The 21,908-nt window shown below is 38.4% G+C and overlaps 2 protein-coding genes and 2 non-coding genes across 4 annotated transcripts in view; 1 reads left to right on the top strand and 3 right to left on the bottom strand.

Moving 5' to 3' along the window:
• Positions 1–3,254, top strand: part of kcnn3 (potassium intermediate/small conductance calcium-activated channel, subfamily N, member 3) — a 49,193-nt gene extending 45,939 nt beyond the window's left edge. The window contains 2 exon segments of the mRNA XM_067510802.1: positions 1,306–1,375; positions 2,233–3,254. Coding sequence (XP_067366903.1) covers positions 1,306–1,375; positions 2,233–2,658 — 496 coding nt within the window. The 3' untranslated portion in view covers positions 2,659–3,254.
• A 14,294-nt stretch (positions 3,255–17,548) lies between these two features.
• rps27.2 (ribosomal protein S27, isoform 2) lies at positions 17,549–21,741 on the bottom strand. The gene is made up of 4 exons (XM_067509768.1): positions 21,642–21,741; positions 20,906–21,014; positions 20,084–20,194; positions 17,549–18,673 (listed from the first exon to the last, which is right to left on the bottom strand). Exons 1-4 carry the CDS (start codon positions 21,720–21,722, stop codon positions 18,645–18,647), a joined length of 330 nt encoding a protein of 109 aa, XP_067365869.1. The 5' UTR covers positions 21,723–21,741; the 3' UTR covers positions 17,549–18,644.
• On the bottom strand, positions 19,434–19,565 carry LOC137131120 (small nucleolar RNA SNORA13). The gene has a single exon (XR_010914949.1). It is a non-coding gene; the product is annotated as a small nucleolar RNA SNORA13 (small nucleolar RNA).
• Positions 20,304–20,435, bottom strand: LOC137131121 (small nucleolar RNA SNORA13). The gene has a single exon (XR_010914950.1). It is a non-coding gene; the product is annotated as a small nucleolar RNA SNORA13 (small nucleolar RNA).
• Positions 21,742–21,908: the final 167 nt, after the last annotated feature.

Below are 21,908 nucleotides of genomic sequence, written 5' to 3'. Positions count from 1 at the left end.
ACTGTTGTGAACGTAGTGTTTTTTTGTTTGGTTTGTTGTTATGTTTGTTGTTTTGGATGTGAAAACAAGTATAAGTGAGACAAGCTCTGCAAGTGGTGCATCCTCACAAAATCAGTGTGCCCTTTATTTTAATGAAGGAAGCCGGTCTTATTTTATGTAATTGCTTCGTTGTTTATCTAAGTTTCCTTACTGCAGGGGTCTCCAACACGTCGCTCGTGAGCTACCACATTTCAAATAGCTCGCCAGAGGGCTAATGAATTCTACATAAAATTAAAAATGGGATTAGTCAAATTTGAGGGGTCACTCGACAAACCAACTTAGTTGTATATCCAATCAAGTTCATAAGTGTCCCAACCCCTTCTTACGCAAAAGGATTTTTTGACAATTAGTTGTCAATCAAACGGTGCGCTGCTGTCAGGCGTGATGAGCCACTGGTGATCAGTGTTGCCAAGTGAGTATTCAGGCCCCTCTAGCAACTAGCGACAAATCTAGCGACTTTTTCTGGTGTTATTGGAGACTTTTGGAAACTCTGGCATGGAAGCATGTGTCGTTCTCACTCTTCTCAATGAGAAGCAGGTGCTGCTGTAGGCCCCTTCCATGTCCCAAAGCACTCACAGGTGGCGCAGTCCTCCCACAGCAACCCTTCCCAGCTGCAGTCAGAGCAGGAGATGCTCACCCCTCTGCCGCGTCATTTCAAATGAAATGAATCGTGCATGCACAAAGCAGCCACTGGTCTCATACCAGTAAGAGAATACAATAGAAAGAAATATATATAGACACACCAAATCCAAAAATAGATACAAAAGTATTTTAAATGCAAAATTTAAGTTGTGGACAGCAATATTTTGTAAAGGTTCAGGAAAATCTTATCAGTTTGTTTGGGTTAAAATAATGCTTTAATATTACAAAACATGAGTAGCTCTCTGCCATTTTCATTTTGTAAAAGTAGCTCTCAGGGGCAAAAAGGTTGGAGACCCTTGCCTTACAGGCCTCTTAATATTAACTACTGCTTTTATTTACCCAAGAACTTAGGGTCTCAGGCTACATTGAAGGTATGTTTATATTTTCACCTGTGGTACAAATGATACCATTTCAGAGCATGTTGTGCACTAGCTGTGTTTGCACATTCAAATCCAGCAACACGCTGCAGGTAGAAATGATGCTGAAGCAGGCAAGGTGACCGCTTCACAGTGTTGTTGTCTTGACCTGGAAGGATTAGCTCTCTGGACCGACCACTGTATATTTACTGCGTTTCAACTTTTGTGTGTTTGTGTACTTTATGTGTGTCTGTGTACGTGTTTGCAGATTACGCAGTGTGAAAATGGAGCAGCGGAAACTCAGTGATCAGGCCAACACTCTAGTGGATCTCTCAAAGGTGAGACACACACGCACACATACACACACACACGGGCAGTTGATACATACACAGGACACACACTCTGTATACATGTACCTGTTTCATACCAAACATGTGGTTTCCCCAAAAAAACACCACAACATTCCTCTGTGTACATGTTGGCCTGCCCATTTCTGTGGCATTGCGTTGCCTAGCAACCAGAACAAGCGTTAAAGCAGGAATGACTGAGTGAGAGAGCGAAGAGGAAGTGAGTGGAGGGAGGGGAGTGCTCATGTTTTTCTGTTACTGTGTGGGTGTCTGAGTGAGACTGCGAGCGCACATGCGTGTGTGTGTGCGCATGTGTGTGTGTGATTGTGAAAGAAAGAGAGTGAGGAAGTAGAGCGAGTGTGATGGAGACTTCAATAAGAGGGAAAGATCCAGTGTTTTTCTGTCGTTCCAAGAAGCAATTCCTTTAGCACCAAATATTTTGAAATTATGCCATCTCAATGACTCCATCACAATTGGCCACTTGTGTGCTTTCCATGGTTACAGGGACCAAAATGTACAAGGCAGGGACACTCTGTCACCTTCTTTTCATTCTCATTCTCCTCTTTTATTCTATCATTCTTCACAGTGGTATAAAGCCCACATAGACTTCCCTTCAAACTCGTCTTTGTTCCAGCTTCTTCTTTTTTTTCTTGTCCAGTGTTTTACTGGCTCTTCTTTATCCTCATGCTTGGCGCACTTTCTATCAGTCTATCCAAAATCATTTAAACAGGCCTCAGTAAGGCAACTCTCATATTACTCCCGTGTATGTATATGTAATCTGTCTCCCTTCTTTAAAGTACTCGCTGTGCACTGAGTCATCTCCCACTTTCCTTCCCCCCCTTTCATAGATGCAGAGTGTCATGTATGAGCTCATGTCGGAGCTCAATGACCGCAGCGAGGACTTGGAGCGGCAGATGCTGTCCCTGGAGCAGCGGGTGGAGCAGCTCACCGCTGGGTTCAGTGCCCTACCAGCCCATCTCTCAGCCACCCTCAGTGCCCAGCACGCCGCCCTGGTCCACCTGCTCCGAGAAAGGGATGCGAGAGACAATAGTAGTAGAGGAGGAGCAGGAGGCGCTGTGGTCCCACTGTCCCCAGCAGCATCTTCAACCACTGTTCCCGCTTCAGCTTCTCCAGTCCATACCACAGGTCCAGCACCAACCCAAGCCCAGATCCCTACTTTGGCCTTGGAGTCTCCTCTGTCACCCCCGCCACTGAGTCCAGGGGGGAGCCTGGAGGCTAGCCCCAACCGCAACACCTGCACCTCTAGCTGCTGAAGAAAGCTCTGAGGACTACAATAAATATGGAAAGAGAACAGGGAGCAACGAGGGGGCTGTGCAAGTCTTCTCACTTCAGACTAAAAGGAGAGGAACTAGGAGGGAGGAGGGAGAAATGTGGTGATCCTCCGAAACTAACACATCATGAGGAGTGATGAGGACAGAAGTATAAGGAGAAAAATTGAGATTAAGATGGAGGATAAGCATGAATGATGAGACATGTAAGGAACTTTGGGGCGCTTTCCTTGACAAGGAAAGGAGAAGAAAAATGGAGGTAAAATGGAGACTCTAAAAGGTGTGAAGGGGAGGAAGGATGTCAAGGGGGTGAGAAATTGAGGCGGGGAGGATGAGGAGGGGAAACGAAAGAAGAGGAGATATAACAAGGAATAATTATGTGAACTCAGAGCTCCTAAATGGAATCTACTCCAATTACTAAAAAGGCCTTTTATTCCCAACCTCTCTCTCCCTTCTTCAGGAATTAATGACCATGACTTTTTGTCCTTATGATGTATTTTCTATCTGAATGCTAAGTGTCTGTTAACGAGCATCCCTTTAACAGAAGGTTAAATCAATACAACCACAATACAAAAAAAGACTAGTGGCATGCAACACCCACACACACGCACACACAAGTTATATTGACTCATCATCCATGCAGTAAAAGGTAATACAGCACAAACATAATTACACAATTGCTCACAACGCAGGCCCAATTTACACTCACACAAACGAAATGAATGCACTAGCACGCATAGTTATACTAAAGCCTATACTGCCAAGCACTCAATGCAATGTCAATCTTCACAGAGCACTGCCAAGCAATGTAGACACACTGTAAAAAAGATGTTCATCCAATCTTAACATTTGTGACCCAGTGCAGTAGTTTAGACTTGCCATGCATAGTTGTGACATTTTGACCATTCAGCTGGGAAAAATTTAACCGCTCGTTGAACTAGACAAATTACACGTGGAGCTGAAATAAGCTGATATGATACTGAGTGACAAGAGTAATAATAACGAGTGTTTGTGGTGAACAAGACAGCAGCAGATGAAAACCACAACTACAACAGGACTTCATTACTGCATTTAGTGATTTACAGATCACAGATCAGAACGTGATGCTTTACTGAAATTACATTTCAAAAGAGTTCTGTGAGTATTTCTTATGAAAACCTCAGAACATGGACATAGTTGTTGCAAGTGCATTATTACTGGGATGTTGTTTGGAAGAAAAAGTTTATTATAATACTAACATTTATTAAACTGGCATTTTCATCTGGGTGAGTAATTGTGAAGACTACAAAATTATTTATGAATTACAGGCTCTACAACACAGAGCTTTGCACAAAGGTAATGCTCCACATGTTATATGTTACTGAAACATTTGCTGGAGTCCATCTATTGTAAGGCATACTAAAACAACATCAAAACTAGCCATTAATAATGAATGACCCGGTGTTCCTCTTACTCAGACATGGCAGGAAACAGTGGAGTTGACTGATATTCCATTGTTTTGCATTCATTCTCTGAAAAATGTTACACTTTGGATTATAAAAAAACATTGATTTTACATTAGAATTTTAATTGACTTTTTAAAAATAACAATTATTTGCCTTTGTGAGTGTAAGTTTATGTGATTAATATTTTGTCTCAGCGAATGGTTGTGTCTATAACCAGTCATGAAGGGAAGAAGACCTTACCTACTGCCATCCTTACGCTTGCAGTCCCAAAACAACAACTGTTATCATGAATGTATTCTGTGCAGAGAAATACACTCAAACAATCTTGCTTGCTCAATCACTTAAACTGCCGTGCGGACACAGGAACAGACACCTACACTCGCGTACACACAGATATACACACACCTCGACGACCAAAGTGCTCTCTCTTAAATGCACTTCACTAAGAGGCAGGGAACACTGCTGTCACTGGGGACAAAAGATAGCAGGAGGCAGTGCAGATATCCTGACAATATTTCTGAGGAAATAACTGTGAAAATCTGGGCATGGACTTGTTACTGTGCTGTACTACATCGACTGCTCTTCACAGATCAAGGTGGACCGCAGATTAACACAAGGGAATACAAATAAACCTTTTAAAGGATAAATTGCCATGAAGAAACAGCTGTTTGTGAAATAAATAAAGCAGAAAGAGAGAGCGGGGTGTATCCGAGAGGAATTATAATGATGTGAGCCTACCCTTGCATTAAAGACAATATCGAAAACTGTCTAATAGCGACACGCTGTGGCCGGAATACTGAATTACATACGCTTGGACTAATGTACAGTATGCTGTTAACAAAATCTAGCTTTGTATTGCTTAGTCTTTTCTACCATTACAATTAAACGCAGTTATAGTTCATATCTAATATTACTAAACTATAGTATTATTCTCATTCGTCATGACAATTATAATATATGTAATAACAATACGTTAAATAATTATAAACATGGAAAGTGGCGTTTGAGGTTGAAATTATTTTGTAATTTTATTTTATCAGAGAGAATTAATAAAGTATATATCTATAAAATTACAGCTTCATGTTTTCTGTGTTGCTGTTTTCTTGTTAGAGTCCTTTTCAGTGGTTTACATGGCAGGGGAGGCGCTTTGGTGGCGATGCTTCACAAAACCTAAAACCAATTTACGCAGTTCAGCAGTTCAATGTGTCTTATTTCTGACTATGTAAAAAGGACATTTAACGTTCAATTTTGGTCTTGTCCGCCGCAAATAATTGCCATTTACACACTAAAAATGTCTGTAAGCTAATTGTAGAGTTGCCACAGTCTATTTTACATGACTTATCAGTCACTGTGGGGATACGATTATTCCTCTAATTTAGTAATTAATTTTGGAGGTATTGTCTGTTTTCTGTTTGTTGCGAAACTATAAAGACAACTAGGTTGCGTCACGACGCTGTTTTCAGTCTTTTGTTCTCGCGAGGTTTGGTGACGATTCGTTAAATCCATGTGTATACTATAAGTAAGCTAGATAATTTAATAGCAGGTGTATTAGCAGTTCAGTAGTTTGGTAATTTATAAGAAGAATCTGTAAAACTTTTAGATGTTGGAGTATTTTTTCAGCTAGTTAGAGTATAGATAAGAGTTATAGTTAAGTCTTAGCTATGTCAGATGGAAAACAGCGTCGCTCCTGGACGGTAGGTTTGGTTAAAGTCAAGCTAGCTTCATTTAAATATGTTGCTCTGATAAACCCATCAAACCTTGTTCATTAAAATTTATTGTTTGCTGTGTTTGAGGTTACTGCAAAAATCGTGCACTCTAGTTAGTATGGCAAGAGTCCCCTTCAAATGGAAATTTGATTTTGACGCGGTCCACAAGCAAAAAACAAATAAGCACGTAAAAAAAAACAGTTTGATAAAGTTTTATGTGATGTGAGAAAGTAGGCCAGAGTAAGTTTTAACTAGATGAAGAGTAATGTGCAGACATTGGAGTGTCTCTCAGTGATAATAATCAGAGTAATCTGATTGTTAAGGTGGATACTTGTATGTATGTGATATAATGTAATTCCGTGTGGGTTACATTAGGTAATCATCTATTTGAAGTCAAATTATTGACATTGTGCTGTTGCATTAAAATAAAACTAAGTATTAAAAGCATGTAGGATTCAGAACATTGCAAAGAAAATTTAAAAATTATTCAAATTGACTTGTTTACTTGCATGGCATCTTTGACACTTTTACTTGCTTGAAAACAACTGTGTAGATCTATTACAGGTAGGGCACAAGGCTTTTAAATACCATGTGATTACGCACCCATAGCATACATTTATCATCGGGAAAAGTGAAGGTGTCACAAACTTTATGAAAATGGCCCACACACTTCAAGTATTTGTACCTTATTACATATTAAGTCTTCTTACTGATTGATGAGTTTCAATGAAATACCTACCCAGTAGTTAACATCGTTAGTTTGTCCGAAAGGTCACAACACACCAATATTTTTAACATGATTTGTTAACTTTACTTGAGTATGAAGGCATTCACAGCATTCAAACATTCAAAAATTTTATGTGGAAATAGATTTTTATGTTTTAATAAAACGTGTCATATAAAACTAGCATGTTGAGTGCTTAGTCCAGGGTGAAAATAAAGGAGAGTAAGAGGGGTGTGAAAGCCAGGCAGCCTGAGGCAGTGCTCTACCCAGGCCACAGCACGTACCCAGATGTGATGAGCGTGTTATCTGTGTTATTTATTGGCTGGCTATTCTGTCCCCAGGGCTTTTTATCATCTCTCTCAGGCTATATGTATGCCAATGATTGTGTCCTATTATCTTAAGGCTAAGGTAATAGGCTAAGGTAATGTTTTAGCCTTTTTTTCTTCCTTTCACTCTACCTCCCACTCTACCTGTCACTTAGTCTCTCCCCATTTTTCAGGTAACCCATTAAGCTTTTTAGGATTGTTGTTTGAGCAAAGGGTAGCTAAGAACTTAGTGACAGCTGAGATGAAATTAAAGTTGGATTGCTCAAGAAAATGGAACTCTAAATATATTTTCATATTCCAGTCAAAGTCCGCCAAAGGAATAAGAACATGTTCAGACATCGGATTTTGCTAAAGCTAAAGTTAGGAAACCACATTTTAATATCTTTAAATAAGATGCAGTAATAGCATTAACAAAATATATATTTTCTGAGACTTTAAGCTATTTATTATAAAACACATAATGTAAAACTAGAGGAAGAGGAAATGATCTAATCAGTCATTAAACAATCATAAATGTGCATAAGAGCGATCATTTTAGATCTGCCTGCAGCAGTACCCACCCACCGCCATGTGTTTACCACAACAAGCTAACTGCTACGAACAAGTTAGCTGGAAGTTAGAAAAAGCTGTTGAACCTAATGTGCCACAGCTTCTGGTGGATGCTGAGACAGTCACAGTCCCAAACCAGGCAGGATCCGGTAGCAACTGTAGCTGTCAGCAGACAGTCCCCATCAGCAGCAGACAGAGGAGGAGAGGGCTCAGTGATGGGGACCGATTTCTTGTGCATTCTTCCTAATCGTTACCCAGTTTCCATTTGATTAAAGAAACACCACTGAGTCTACGTGTTGACTTTGCTGTTGTGGATTATGGATGAATAAATTACCACTTAGTTGTAAGTTTAAAAGTTAAAACTCAAATTAAGTCAGTCTGACCCAACAGTCCTGCAGTAAATCGTCCTACGTGTAAGCAATAATGTACTGCTTGTGTTCAAACTCAGAGGAGTTAATTCACTTTTGGAGGCTGTTGAACTGCAGTGCAGACAGGAGATTTTGTTGGGTAGCCAGTCCTAACTGATACACTTAATATGGTGGACAAAATAGTATAAACATACAGTTTCATAACATGCAGTTGCATGCTAATTGGGTATTAATCCTAACATCAGTTTCTACTCTAGCTGGTACAGCCATTTGTTATGCTCTTGATTCCTCACCTTCCGGCTCTGCAGACATAGGTACAGAAACAGGTTACAGTTAGAAGTGGGTTATTTCTCTTAAAGCAAAACACGATGTCAGCATTTCACTGCTGCACCCTAAAACAGAGCTGAATAGAATCTGAATGTGCTCCTAATGTGAATTTTAAAAATATGTTATATATATGATATTTTTGGTGTTATAGTATTTAAACTATAGTAAACTGAACTGTTTACTGAGCGAATGCACCACATTCCTTTAACTTAAATGGAACAAGCTCTTGCTTTAATTATATTGTGGAGGAACTTTATATTAGTCTGTAAAACACATATTAAGAGTTAAGACCAGTCTGATAATGCCCTGCAGTTCATACTTTGAATTATTTTATTGGAATAGAAATAATTGATGAATTTGTAGTAAATTGTTATTTTATGTTATATTATTATCATTATGTTGGTATTATAAATTGAAAAATAAAAAGGAGCGTAATGGGAGCAAAATAATTGATAAATTAATCCCAAAAAAATCAGTAGATTAATCGACCAAAAAAAATACAATCGTTAGGCTGTTGTCATTTTTTATGACAGTAAAACCATTCACATCACCCTGCTGAGCAAAGGTCAGGCAGGAAGTGTTGCTCTCTGAACGCCTGTTTATTGTGATGTTTCTGTCCTGTTGTTTCCCTGACAACAAGAACTACAAATATACCAACACATGCAGCTGTTTGTGCGTGCGTGTGCATGTGTGCATACATGCTATTTATGTGTGACAGATTAGAGACCATATTGACTTAACAAAGCTTGTATTTGTGGAGCAGCTGTGTGTATTTATAAATGTATGTGTGCCTAAGTGTCTGAGCAGGTAGAAGTGGGGGAGCAACATTATGAGCTGTCAACGAGTGACAGTGATGTTGCCGTGGTGAAGATGAAAGGAGAAATTGTAGAGGGAAAGAAACTGGGATACACTGCAATTCACATAGAAGCTACACTTAACCCTTAACACACCACCAGCGAACAGGTGATTGGATACATGGAATAGTCATTAAAAACAAGAAAATCCGTTTGCCCAACAGTATCTACTATTCACCATTGTTAAGGTGATCACTAATATATACAACTAATAATGTCACACCTGTTTAGGCAATTAATGCCAAAGCCCAGTTACAACAAAAAGCTTCACATTTTACTGTCTTGCTAACAGTGAATCAAAGTTTGTATAGTGAGAGAGGGTAGAAATCAGTTCGCTGTCCAAAGCTGATGTTACTGTCACAGCATATTACTCTTGTGGGTCTCCAGGTTTGCTTGGTTTTATCTAAGTAAAGAGTTTTGGAAGCACATTACTATCCCTCACTTATTGCCAGCTCACGACTTTTATAAACTCCTACGTAGACATTTTTCATTTAATGTACATGCTTGCACAGGGCTAGAAGCACTTAATAAATAGCTTAGAATTTTATAACAATATACTTTCAGCATTTTCTCTTCCATTAACTTAGTCCATTAGAGCCTTGATTGGATTAGTTTGTTCTCTGACACATGCACAGTTATAAAAGTACCATTGATACTCCATTAGTTGCAGTGGACAAAATTAGGAATGTGTGGTGTTAAAAGAGATAAGATTACAAGCTCTTAAATGTCTACCCAACCTATAAAACTTTGGTTTTGTGTGCAGTCAGCACACCCCTGGTGTACTATAGTGCTTTTTTTTTGATATACATACAGAGTTTCTGTTATTTTAGTGTTGTTTTTTGTTTTGTTTTCACTAAGGTTTGGCAGCACACAAAAATTTCACTAAGGAAAACCTTACAGAGATTTTTATACTAGCAGTTCAGTGAAAGCTGATGATCATATCCAGAAGTGCTGATGGACTTAACGCAGATAATCATGTTGTCTCGACCTGCCTGTTACTGTTTGTAAACAGTTTGTTAATCTTTGTTCAAGTTCCTGTCCAGTAGAAACCAATAGGTCATGGGCATACCCTTGTCACCATCACCACAAAAGTGGATGGGTACAATGTTAGCTCCATGGCAACATTGGCCACCTACACTCCTCTCGGGCTGCATACAGGGAACTTGCCTCTGTGTTTTTGTGTGTTAATTGACCTATTTTTCAGGCTGCTCAGTTGAATCTGGATGAAGGGAGAGACGATGGGTTTTTTAACGAGGTCGCTGGGGAGCTGTGCTTTGCTTCTTCGTCTGACAGGACCTCTCCTGTTGCGACATCCACTGATGTAACTCGGCTACCTGTAACTGGTCTAATACTTGAAACCAATGCCCAGTGCCACTCTTTAATTCCCAGTCCATCCGTTTTATGTGTGTCTTTTCATTGTCTCTTTCTAGGTTTCTGTGCCAGAACCAGTGCCTTCCATCAAGGTCACACCTCCACTGTACATAAGGCATGTCCCAAGTCATAGGTGTGGCAAGGCTGAAGGTGGAGATAGGTCACTCAGTTGGAGCCCAGGAGGGGTTTGTGATCCCATTGAAATATATAAATATATAAATATGACTTAAAACATAATCCAATTTTTTGTATTTGATCAAAGTAATATGTGAACATGTACAATTATTATTTCATTTTAAATGGAAAATGGGGTGAGGTGTTTTAATTAATGAAATAGTCGAGTGTCAGTCTAGAAGATCCTACATTATTTAAAGAGCAAAAAAATGGATCTTAGCTTTGTTCGATTTTAAAAACATGGGTTGATTGAAGTGTGTCATACCTTGAAAGGGGAAACCTCTGAAGAGTTTGCAAGGCTGTAAAGAAAGTTGGCAAATCAGTCAGAAATGGAAAAAAAAAGTACAAATGAAAAATATTCATCATCATAGTTAGTATTAGTGAATCAATGAAGATCACACTAAGAGGAGTTAAAAGGTACCCCAGGGTACTAGGAAATTAAAGGGAACTCTTTCAGTGGCCAATATCAGTGTTCATGAGTACAACACTAGGGAAACATTGAACAACAATGTTGTACAGGGCAGAGTTGCAAAGCATATTCCATTGCCCTCCAAAAAGAACTTTGCTGCCTGTCTACAGTTTGCTTAAGGCCATGTTAATAAGCCAGAAGGGTGCTGAATGAATGTTCGTGGACAAATGAGACCAAAGTCAACCATTTTGGCTGGAATGCGGTGTTATGCTTGGTGACGATCATTGCATTCCATCATAAAAACCTCATACTCATCTGTGTGTGTGTGTGTGTGTGTGTGTGTATGTATATATATATATATATATGTATATATATGTGTGTGTGTGTATATATATATATATATATATATATATATATATATATATATATATATACATGTGTGTGTGTGTGTGTGTGTGTGTGTGTGTGTATATATATATACACACACACACACACACACACATGTATATATACATGTGTATATATATATGTATATGTGTGTGTGTATATATACATATATCTATATCTATATAGATTTATATAGATATGTGTGTTTTATCAAAGAATGGTTAAAGCAGAAATAATGTTTTGGAATGGCTGAGTAAAAGTCCTGATCTGAATCCTGTGGAAGGACCTGAAGCAGTCACACAAGAAACAAACATTCTTTAGGGGAAACTGTTCTGTAAAGCAGAATGGGCTGAAAGCTCCCCAAGCTAATGTGCAAGACATATGTAACATTACAAAACATTACTGGAAATTTGAATGAGTGTTATGTTTTGTCTCATTTGTATGTTGTATGTTTTTTTTTTTTTTGGACTTGCAGGAAATCTGACAACATTAAACATCGTATTTATACAAAGGTAGAGAAAATTTTGCAGGATTCTCTAACTCTCATGCCTCCACTACCTGTGGTTCAATTCAAATGATCTATTTTTAGCACCACAGCAGAACTCTACAGTTGTCACTTGACATTTGCACTCTCGGTTTTAGTTTATTAACAGTGGGCATGTGTTTGTACTCAGTAGCTGATATTTGTCAGTGTTAAAACATCTAGACACTGACCATCAGTAATCAGATGAGAAGAGGCCGGTCTCTACCTCCCATGGTTCCTTGTCTGTACCGTCTCTTCCATTCAGCCGAAATTCCGTGGTCAGCCCCAGCACCTCACAAGCACAGCAAGTTTCTTCATTCAGTTTGATTTCCTCTCCTCTTTTCTCTCTTTCCCCCTGCTGCTATAGTTGTACCCTGTCTTGCTCATCACAGTTATGTATTGAGACGTGCACATACAAGCACATGTTCAGGATGGTATTAGAATGTCATATTCATGTGAGCTCTGTGCTTTCAACACACCTTTCTCCCGCTGCCTTCTAACCTCCCTCCCCTGTTACTTGCCTGAAAAATGATGCTGGTTTCCATAGCAACCGTCTGTATCTGTATCAGAGGGGTGTTTCCCTACAAACTAGAAAGGATGCCGAGCAAGGGGATCACAAAAACAACACATACATCCATTTGTGAAACTGTTGATTAGCAATCATCATTTCCTTCACACTGACTGTTTATTTTTAATGAGCTCAGAGAAAGCTGTTGATTGAGTCATTCCAGCAGGAAAATACTTCAGTATATTACAAATTAAACAGTCAAGTCAATTTGATTTTGTGGCATATTCAAATAAAATAGTTCATTTAAAAAAAATGTAATACCACTAAAGTGCCATGATGGTAGTAAAGTGAGATTTGGGTTGCATTGGGGGACACAATTCATTATGTAGTGGATTAGTAGTTCTACAAAGCTGTAGATCATTTTTTAGGATGAAAATATCCCTGCATGTATTACGTTTAATCTGTACAGTGATTTTAGTTTAGTAATTTGACAAAAGCTCGGTGACCGATAAGTGCCACTGTATGTAAACACAAGTTTTTGTGAGATATGAATATGAATGTTGTGTGTTTTTTAGTTTACTTTTTTTTTTTTTTTTTTTTTTTTTTCATTTTATGTGGAGTTATGTTTTCTGACATTTTTGTGTCTGTGTGCAGCTCTGGAGCTTTTCACTTTCCAGAGGAATGTAGGTCAGGTCGACGAGAGACTGTAAATTGCCTATAGTTAGTGTGTCCCCTGCCTTCCAACAAAATGCATGCACAGCTCAGGGATAGTAATACAGGTTCTATGTATTTTGGTCTAACAGTGGATGAATAAAATGAATTAATGATTGAAACTAATTGGATTATTTATAGTAGCCCTACCAGCAATTCTTAGCAGATTAACATTTTTGACATGCTAATGTTTTTCACTGCTCAAATACAGAATTGGTGTACTTTTTTTTGTTTTTATCAAAAGCATTTTTCTGACTGCAGAACCTTTCCCATGGAAAATTGAATCTATCTAAATATATACATTTAATCTAATATAATCTATTTGTTGTCTGTGTTTAAACACACAAGTTAATAACTTGGGTGGCTAAAATAAGAGAGTGGCATCTGGCTAGTGATTATATGTTTACATTTTATGAGCCTTTCTGCCTCGCAATCTATTGACAACAGTATTAAAATATTATCCATCTCCACTATTAGGAGCTAGCCTGCAATTAACACACAGCACTGTGCTCAGATTGTCAGAGTTTGGAACAGACTGTGTTTGCATTTTCTCTCTGTCACCAAGTTTATCTCCTCCTTACTTTCTCCATCATTCTGTTCCCTGGTTTTGTAAATAACAACCATATTTTGGTCCTTTGGGGTTTTTTCGTGTGCATCCTAACCCTCATTCATCTTTTTCACTCATTTCTCCCCATTGAGCTGGAGGCTGTGACCAGAAGGTGGTGCAGTTCAACAACCTCACCTCTCAGTACCCTGTTTCAGACATGTACTCAGGACATTATCCGGAGTGGACTGTCAGACATGACGGCGGGAGATCACCCGAGTGAGAAGCGTCCTCGGGTGTGAAAATCCGCTCCATTTCCGGGCGCGATCAGCGCGCACAGGGGCCACAGCACGAAATTTTTTAATTTGGGGAACAAGTGTTTTGTTAACAGTCCATCAGAGTCGTGGAACATTTTAGGAAACGTTCAATCGCTCGACTACAGTGGCAGTTGAGTGATACAAACATCATCAACACGCCCACTCGGTGGCTTTTAATCCAAACGATTCGGGACAAAGCATCGTGCTGCACGCACGAGCTCAAGCGCATAATATGGACGTCGCACTAGAAAGCTTGTAGGATATAATCCTGATAATGTTACATTAAAAAAAAAAAAGGTCAGGATAATGTCAGAATTCCACAGCGTGTCTGAAAGGGGCTAGTGATTCCTCAGACGCCCCTTCGTTTTCCTAAATGTTCTTTCACATATGGTGCTGGCAGACACACTGACAGCACCCAGAGTATTTTAGCTACATGGTCAGAATAATTAATGCAGGAAATGCATCATTCATGCAGACACAGGAATGATTCATTTCAAGCTGTGACAAACTGACATGACTGATTGTTTTCACTAGGTCCACCGGTTTTTAATGCTCACGGGCATTCAGGAATACCATCCATCACAGTGTGACCCTCATTCCTTCAGAGTGTGTGTGTGTGTGTGTGTGTGTTTCTATGTGTGTGCGCATATATGCATGTAGAATGTGTTCATAGTACAAGTAGCAGTGCACTAATTTATCAATTCTGAAGCTCAGGGCCACTACTGCTTGCCTCAATAAGATGGTGAAAGGCTACCCTAAAATATGAGAGACATACTTACACTGATATTTCAGATTTATCTTGCACCTACATGGGACCTATCCAACAAAAATATCCTTTGTTGTTTCATCCTTTTGTGACTTTTTAGGCAGCACATTCTGAATTTAGTAAATCAGTTTAAAATATTCATCCTTAATCCTTATTTCCTTAAGTAAACCTAAAGTAACAACTGTGTGTTGTTAGTGTTGTACCAGAGGTACCATCTGTCCTGTGTCAGTGTATGACAGGACACACCTTGTCAATGTGGACTCTCAGAGAGTGGAACCAAGATGACCAGATACTGGCTCCTGTCTGTAGGTCATTGCCATGGAGACGTGGGGTCAGCCAGACGCTGCTAATCAGTGTTCAGGTCAGTTAATTGTGCACTGGGTACTAATGACGTGTAATGGTCCTGTCCTTGGCAAAGGAGAAGCTCAAATAAGCAAAAATACAGTGTGTGTCTGCGCGCAGATGAACCCAAGGTCTCGCCAGTGTGGTTTGTTCATCTGTTCAGTGTTTCATCCCTTCTGTACAGTGTGGGAGGGCCAAGTCAACCTGTCTACCTTTTGTTGTAGCGTTCTCTTCTCTAACAACCTTGAACAATAGATACACACATAAAAAGACACACATACTTTTCTGTACAGTTTTGTAATCCCTACAGAGTTTCTTGTACTTTCCTTTTTCTCTTTCTCCCTGGTCTTCTGTCTTTTTCATTCAGTGGCCATGTTGCCAGATTTAGAGCTAGGATGTAAAATGTGAATGCAAACAGCTCAGATCAATACTCTTAAAAACTCATCTGGCCATGTCTCAGAATTATCTTTCTGCTCTTGCTATTGATCCCCCCCATAAAATTCCCCTCTCTGCCTCCCACTCAGAGATGACCCCGCACAGATGACTTCAGACATTCATAACTTTTTTTTGTGTGTCTAGACTTTGAGTAACGCCAGTGGGCCCAAATACCTCCCTTACCGACTCCCATCCATGTTCTTTCAGCATGTAGAGGATGCACAGGGGAGCACAAAGCAAATAAACAGTCCCTCTAATCAGATGTTTCAGGGCAGCCTTAAAGCATCTTTGGATAGGAGCATGGGTAGTGGAAGGACAGCGTGTGCTGACAGATGTATTTATTCAGTGAATTCATAGAATTAGGGAGCTTGTAACTTGGGTTGATTTTCCATCTATGGGAAGATGTCTCCAGTTTAAATATGAAGACTCTGTCCCCAAGAACCACCAACCTGAAAATTCCCAAGAAAACAAAAGTGCCAGTCATTGCACTGGTTTTTTGAGCAAACACACACACGTTGTATCTAAAGGATGTGAGCACCAGAATGTATGAATGAGCAATTCTGTCTATAAGCATTTGTTTTAATCCTAATGTCCTTAAGGCAGAGGAACGCAACACTGTGGAAGGCTGCATCCTGGGATGTTGTAATGTAGCACCCCCTATCTACAACGTTCATTCTCTGCAGGTGTCTACACAGTTGAGATCAGTCCCTGGGTTATTGTTTGTCACACTCCTCTCTGGTGTCCCAGAGACACTGCCCTACCTTCAGGTAGAGCTCCAGCTGGCCTTGTTCCTAAGTGGCCATCAGCCTGGGTTTGAGCTTACTGTGATGGTCACATGCTCTCATCTTAAGGTGTGCTACACTTAAACATACACAGACAAACAAACATAAACATAGTTGTAACAAGGTATTTTGTGTATTTTGAGTCTCGGCTCTGTGTTACGTTCCAATAATAAGAGCAAATTAAGTGACATAATGAAAACTCTTTGTATCTACTCTCTTTAGTGACAGGTCAAGAAATTATTGCTATAGCATTTAGACATCACATTTGTTTATCATAAACAAAGCACTTCTGTCGTTGGCAGGCCCCTCTCCTGACACCCTTGAGAATAAATCAATTTACAGAAAAAACGAACAGTTTGCAGTCTTTATCAGCTGACACCATCAACTGTGGAGTTTTCATTTTGAATTCTGAAAGAAAAAAATTACTTTATTGGATTGGATTCTAAATACAAAATTTGGTGTCTTTAGCATTAGTAGTGTCTTACCAGTAACATGCAATGTATAGCTGACAGTATAAATGCAGACAAGAAATCAGCATGGGGAGGAAAAAAAAGAGTTATGACAACAAGTGGTTGGATTAAACCAGTGAGACTGCAGTTCTGCGCTTGCATGATATGCAGATTAAGCCTTTAGCTATTATTTCATCCCCAATTAATTACTTTAACTTCAGATTTTACGATAAAGAAATTAGTATAATTAATATTAATATTTATTAATGGTTTTTGTTGCATCTACTTTTAAAATCCATGTTTATATGCGAACGAGCACTGAGTCGTATTTCTCCTTGAGTTTATTGTTTGAAACTTTGAAATTTTTTTAAAACTTGGTCCAATTCAGATCACACATCGAACTACTCAGTGATGTCACTGTCAGCAAGGTGAAAACAGGCCAGAGGTTCTCGCATTACTATAATTATCTGCTTACCTTATTACCTGCAATAAACCAGTCAGCTCACCATTATTGTGTCAAGGTGAAACAGGTTGAAGTAACATTTATTCCTGCTGTCTATCAATTTATTGGCATTGCTGCTTTATGTATGCCTTTACTTTATTTCCGTTGATAGCAAGCTTTGACTACTTCTCCAATATTGGTTACAGAATAATTAAGTTCTACAGCAAATGGTGGCTGTGTGACAATTCCTCTGCCACTGTTCATCACTTACGTCAATGAGTATCAAGGAAAATTGTGGAATTTTTTAATTAGATCTATTTAAGTGATAAAGAACACGCGAATACTGTAGAATGACAATTTTCTCTTGTATTAGTCATTCAGTAACCAGGAACCACATCAAAAAAAGAGAAAAAATATCACACTTCCATGATTTTATTTCAAAGCTGTCCAATACACAAGCATTTTACAAAGTGTCACCATAGCAACAAAAAAAATTATCGCTGATTTAATGTCTTTGTGTACAACTCCTTGCTGTCACGAAGACTGCAAATGACCCACAAACCTAATCGCAAGCTGCGGGTAAACTAGGTTACAAATTTGTTTGATTCTTTTTCTTCCCAAGGTAGTAATATTTTGGTGTTTTGCAACTCCACAACAATTCATCCCACACAATCATTTTCACAGGAAGCTTGCAAGCACATGTAAATTCACAACCATGATGTTAAGTGTGTCATTGCAGTGTCACATCAATGTGCAGCGATTGTTTTACAAGCAGCCGGAAACTGAAGCAGAAACAGCTACGACTTTCCCTGAATCAACCCTGGTTTAGAGTAAGAGCAGCTCAGGCACCCACAACACAGGTTTGGGAGGAGGTGCAAATAACATCACATTTCAAAATAAAATATTAGGTCAACAGTGGCTTTAACTGGGCAAATGCATATGACTTAATGTTTGGATTTATTCTGCCACAAATCAATCTGTATTCAATTATGTAGAGTGCAGATTTTACTTTGGGAAACTCAAGTCAAGGACAGCTTCTTGGATGCAATTTGCAACTCAGCCACTGTGGTCTTTTTTTTTCCTTACAACTGGTTCTGCAAGGTCATCATCTCTTGCTTTCCTGTAAATGTTTGCACCTGATCACTGAAGGGTGAAATTTGAACAAAACATATGAAAGTCTTTCAGTCCACACATCTGCGTCCAATACCCTGATCTTTACAAACAAGCTTTTAAAAAGGTCCTGAGCTGATCTTCAAGAGATTAGAACTGGATTACAAACCTACAATATTTTACCAGAAATTTTTACAATCTTAGTTTATTAACAGAAGAAATAATGGATATATGTTATTGAACAAGGCATTTTCTGTGCATATTCTGTAGAAAGATTTCTTATGATACATGTTTTGTTTTCCTGCTTTCTATTCCGTTCTCTGCATCAGCTCAAAGACAGTGTGACTTGACATCTTTTAAGCTCTGTTGATTCTTAGTGCTGTCAAACCACATTTGGTCAAACTAGTGTTGTTTCCTCCTGAATGAGCATCCTGGAAAAAACATGAAGAAGGATTGCAATTAATTAAATACAAACTGTTTTTAATTTTTGTTGACTTTGATTGTACTTTCCACCCCATTTACATAGTGAGAATATTATATATTGTTTTTATTAGCGGGAAGTACAGCTCCTAGAACTGAACTTTCATTTCATTATTTAATCTGTCAATAGTGAAAATGCCTATCACAGTTCCTAAAAACCCAAAGATAATCACATTTTCAGACAGAGAATCTTTAAAAAAAAAATTATTCAATACTGTTAAGCATTACTACATATTTTTCTAAATACATTTTAGATGCACCATCAACTATGTACAGCCTTCAAAATTGCCAGGTTTTACCAGACCTTGACTTTTTGTATTTTGAAAAAAAGTCCACAATCAGGTAATACACTAACAATAATGTATAAACTGAATTACTGGCCAGGATACAACTGATGAGAGAATATAAAATTACATCTCCAACAACTGTAGTTTTAGTGACAAGCTGCACCCATAGTCCCATAGTAACTTGAAGCCTTGGTTACCACAGCAGCAGAGAACAGTACAGAGTGGGTGGGACGATAAGAGCGTTGGTAAAAAACAAACCTTGACCTTAAGCTCAATTATTCACTAACGTACTGTAGCCACTATAATCTCTTTTTTTTTCCTGTGTATTCTGACTTGCGATGTATATGTGATCTATCTTTTATGAAAACAAATTCACCTAAAGCTATTTACTGGAAATATCTCTACAAATGAAAGACCTTGTGTTATTTGTACTTGCAGTTGATTGTGTAGAAAAGAATCAGTGATGATGAATTTCTGTCACAACCACAAGAGTCACTGTATGCCTTAGTTGACACCCTGTTCATGAAGAACGCCATGAAAGGGCAACACAAAGGCAAATGTCTATCGATATGTTAGAGGTGGATTGTACAGTAAAGTTATCACTATTCAAATCAACAGCTCCAGGCAAAATAATGGCTTTTGGGAAATTTTGTTGCATAGGGGATTGGTCTAGTTCAACAATGAAAGTTGTGAATACATTTGTTTGTTATCTTTTTGATTGTGGCAAGCCAGTTTATTTTACATAAAAAAAGTCCAAACGACAGAATAGGGTGTCAGGTGGCACTGGTTGGGTTCAAATCCCAGATTTGGGTCAATGTATACCTAAAACAGTGTGCCATTTACCTGTAGCATCACATGTTCCCACAATTGCAGTTATGAATAATAAATTGTTATTGTAAAAAAAAAGACACTAAATTTGTATATACAAAATATACATTATATAATAAGCACCACAGAAAACTCCACTGTGAGTGATTTAACTACTTTGCATTCTTGTATGAACATTTACACTTTTGATGCAAAGGTAGACAACTTTTGTTTAGTATAGATCTTGGTTGCGAGTTTTTCCTTTACCTTCTGTCAGACGAGCTTTACCTCCTGTGGGCTGACAGAGGACTGTGGAGCAGCCGACACATAGCACGACAGTCTGAGCATGACTGAACACAGTCGTGATCTTGTAGCATCCTGTAAGTCACACATGAACACAAATTGACACAATGAAGCCACTGCACAAACAAGCAGGTGACAAGCACTTTACGACTATTATAAAACTAGATCGTCTTTTGATTACTGGTGTTGTCCTTGCAGTTGTTTGCAAAAAGGAGTCACTTGAAGCTCATTTCACAGACACCCACAACTGTTACTATATGCCTTACTTGACACCCCAATCACTAAGGAAACAATGAAAGGGCAACACATAAAGGCAACTGTTTTCCTAAATTTATAAAGTAGATACTGAAAAAGTATTCAATATCTAATATCTAGATCTAAAACTGAATTTAAAACATTTAAACAATACCAAAATGTAATCCAGTATTGCAGCTAAATGCACTGGTTGGAACACTTTAAAACTACAATAATTAGTTCAACGGAAAAATAAGAAGTAAATCTTTCCTGCCATTTCCTGTCTTTTATTCAACTGAACATGTTTGTGGTGATTTGGTTAGACAAACCAACACAACTGAAAACGTCACCATGGACTGAAATTAATGAGAAATACTTAAATGACTCTAAAACTTAAAATCTAAAATTAAAAAACAAAGCACTTGTGTAATACATTGTAATTATACCACACAGTACTTATAGTTTCGATCTTTTCTCGATTCCTCTCTATCCAATAACCAGATGTATGTCTCACTTTCAAGGTTTAGCAAAGCTGCCCGTAAATAAACTGACCTGGACATTTAACATCCATAAAATATGAATTAGGACTCTGTACAAGACGTTTTTTCTTATGCCTCTTCTTTTCCTCCTCGGGACTCGGGTGCAACAGATCCTTCGCGAGCTGAAAGGAAGTCAGATCTTTTAATTTAAATGTCAATTCACATTAATTATTCAGATCCTTGTTCACATAAACGTGGTGAAAAACGAACAATTTCCTGTTGTAGTCACTGAAAAAACCACTTTTAGCTACATGATTATGGCACGGTAGAGGTTGCGATTCATTTCAGAGGAAATGTGAAAAAAGAAGCTATTGAGATGTAACGAGCAATATATACTGTATAGCAATCGCACTGATGACACAGATTATAAAGTGAAATGAAAAAGTAAGAAAACAAAACGTAACTGGCAATGAGAAAGCAGAGCAGGTACAATGACCATAAAACTCTGCTGTTGTTAAACTACAAAACCAAGAACGTTTAATCAAATGCTGAATTCACATGTATAAAATTTGGTGTTTAGCTGCATTAAGTTTGTAATGTCAGAACAGCGTGGGCTGCTGCTTTGTCCTCCACGTGTTTCGCCATATTGTCTCACTTTTCCCATCTTCGCTTTTAAATTACAGCAACATCACAGCATTAAAGCCGACAGAAACAAACCATTCTATTAATATAGATTAAGCTTTCCCTGTGAAAACACTTAAAACGATTGATGCCATGGATAAAACGTGTAAAACCGTGCTGTTACTTACAGGCATGTCTGCGTTGTTGCAGTGTAACCGGAAAATGAGAACGTCTCCTGCTGCCACGTGCCGGAAACAGTTGGCTGACATGTAAACACCCAAAAAAGACAAACAATTTTTTTTTAAGTATTATCATTATTTCTTTTTCAGAGAATGTTTTTTTGAGGAGTTTATTTGCTTATATTATTTTGTCTGTTAGGTAAGTGTTTCCTTAAACCTTCAAAAGTAATTTATGGTCCGTGATGAAAAAGATGCTAAAGGAGAAATTGTTCTGCT

The sequence above is a fragment of the Channa argus genome, chromosome 7, assembly GCF_033026475.1.
Source record: "Channa argus isolate prfri chromosome 7, Channa argus male v1.0, whole genome shotgun sequence".
In the NCBI taxonomy this organism is placed as follows: Eukaryota; Metazoa; Chordata; class Actinopteri; order Anabantiformes; family Channidae; genus Channa; species Channa argus.
The sequence above is the reverse complement of the archived record's forward strand: the minus strand, read 5'-3'. Positions and strand labels throughout refer to the sequence as shown.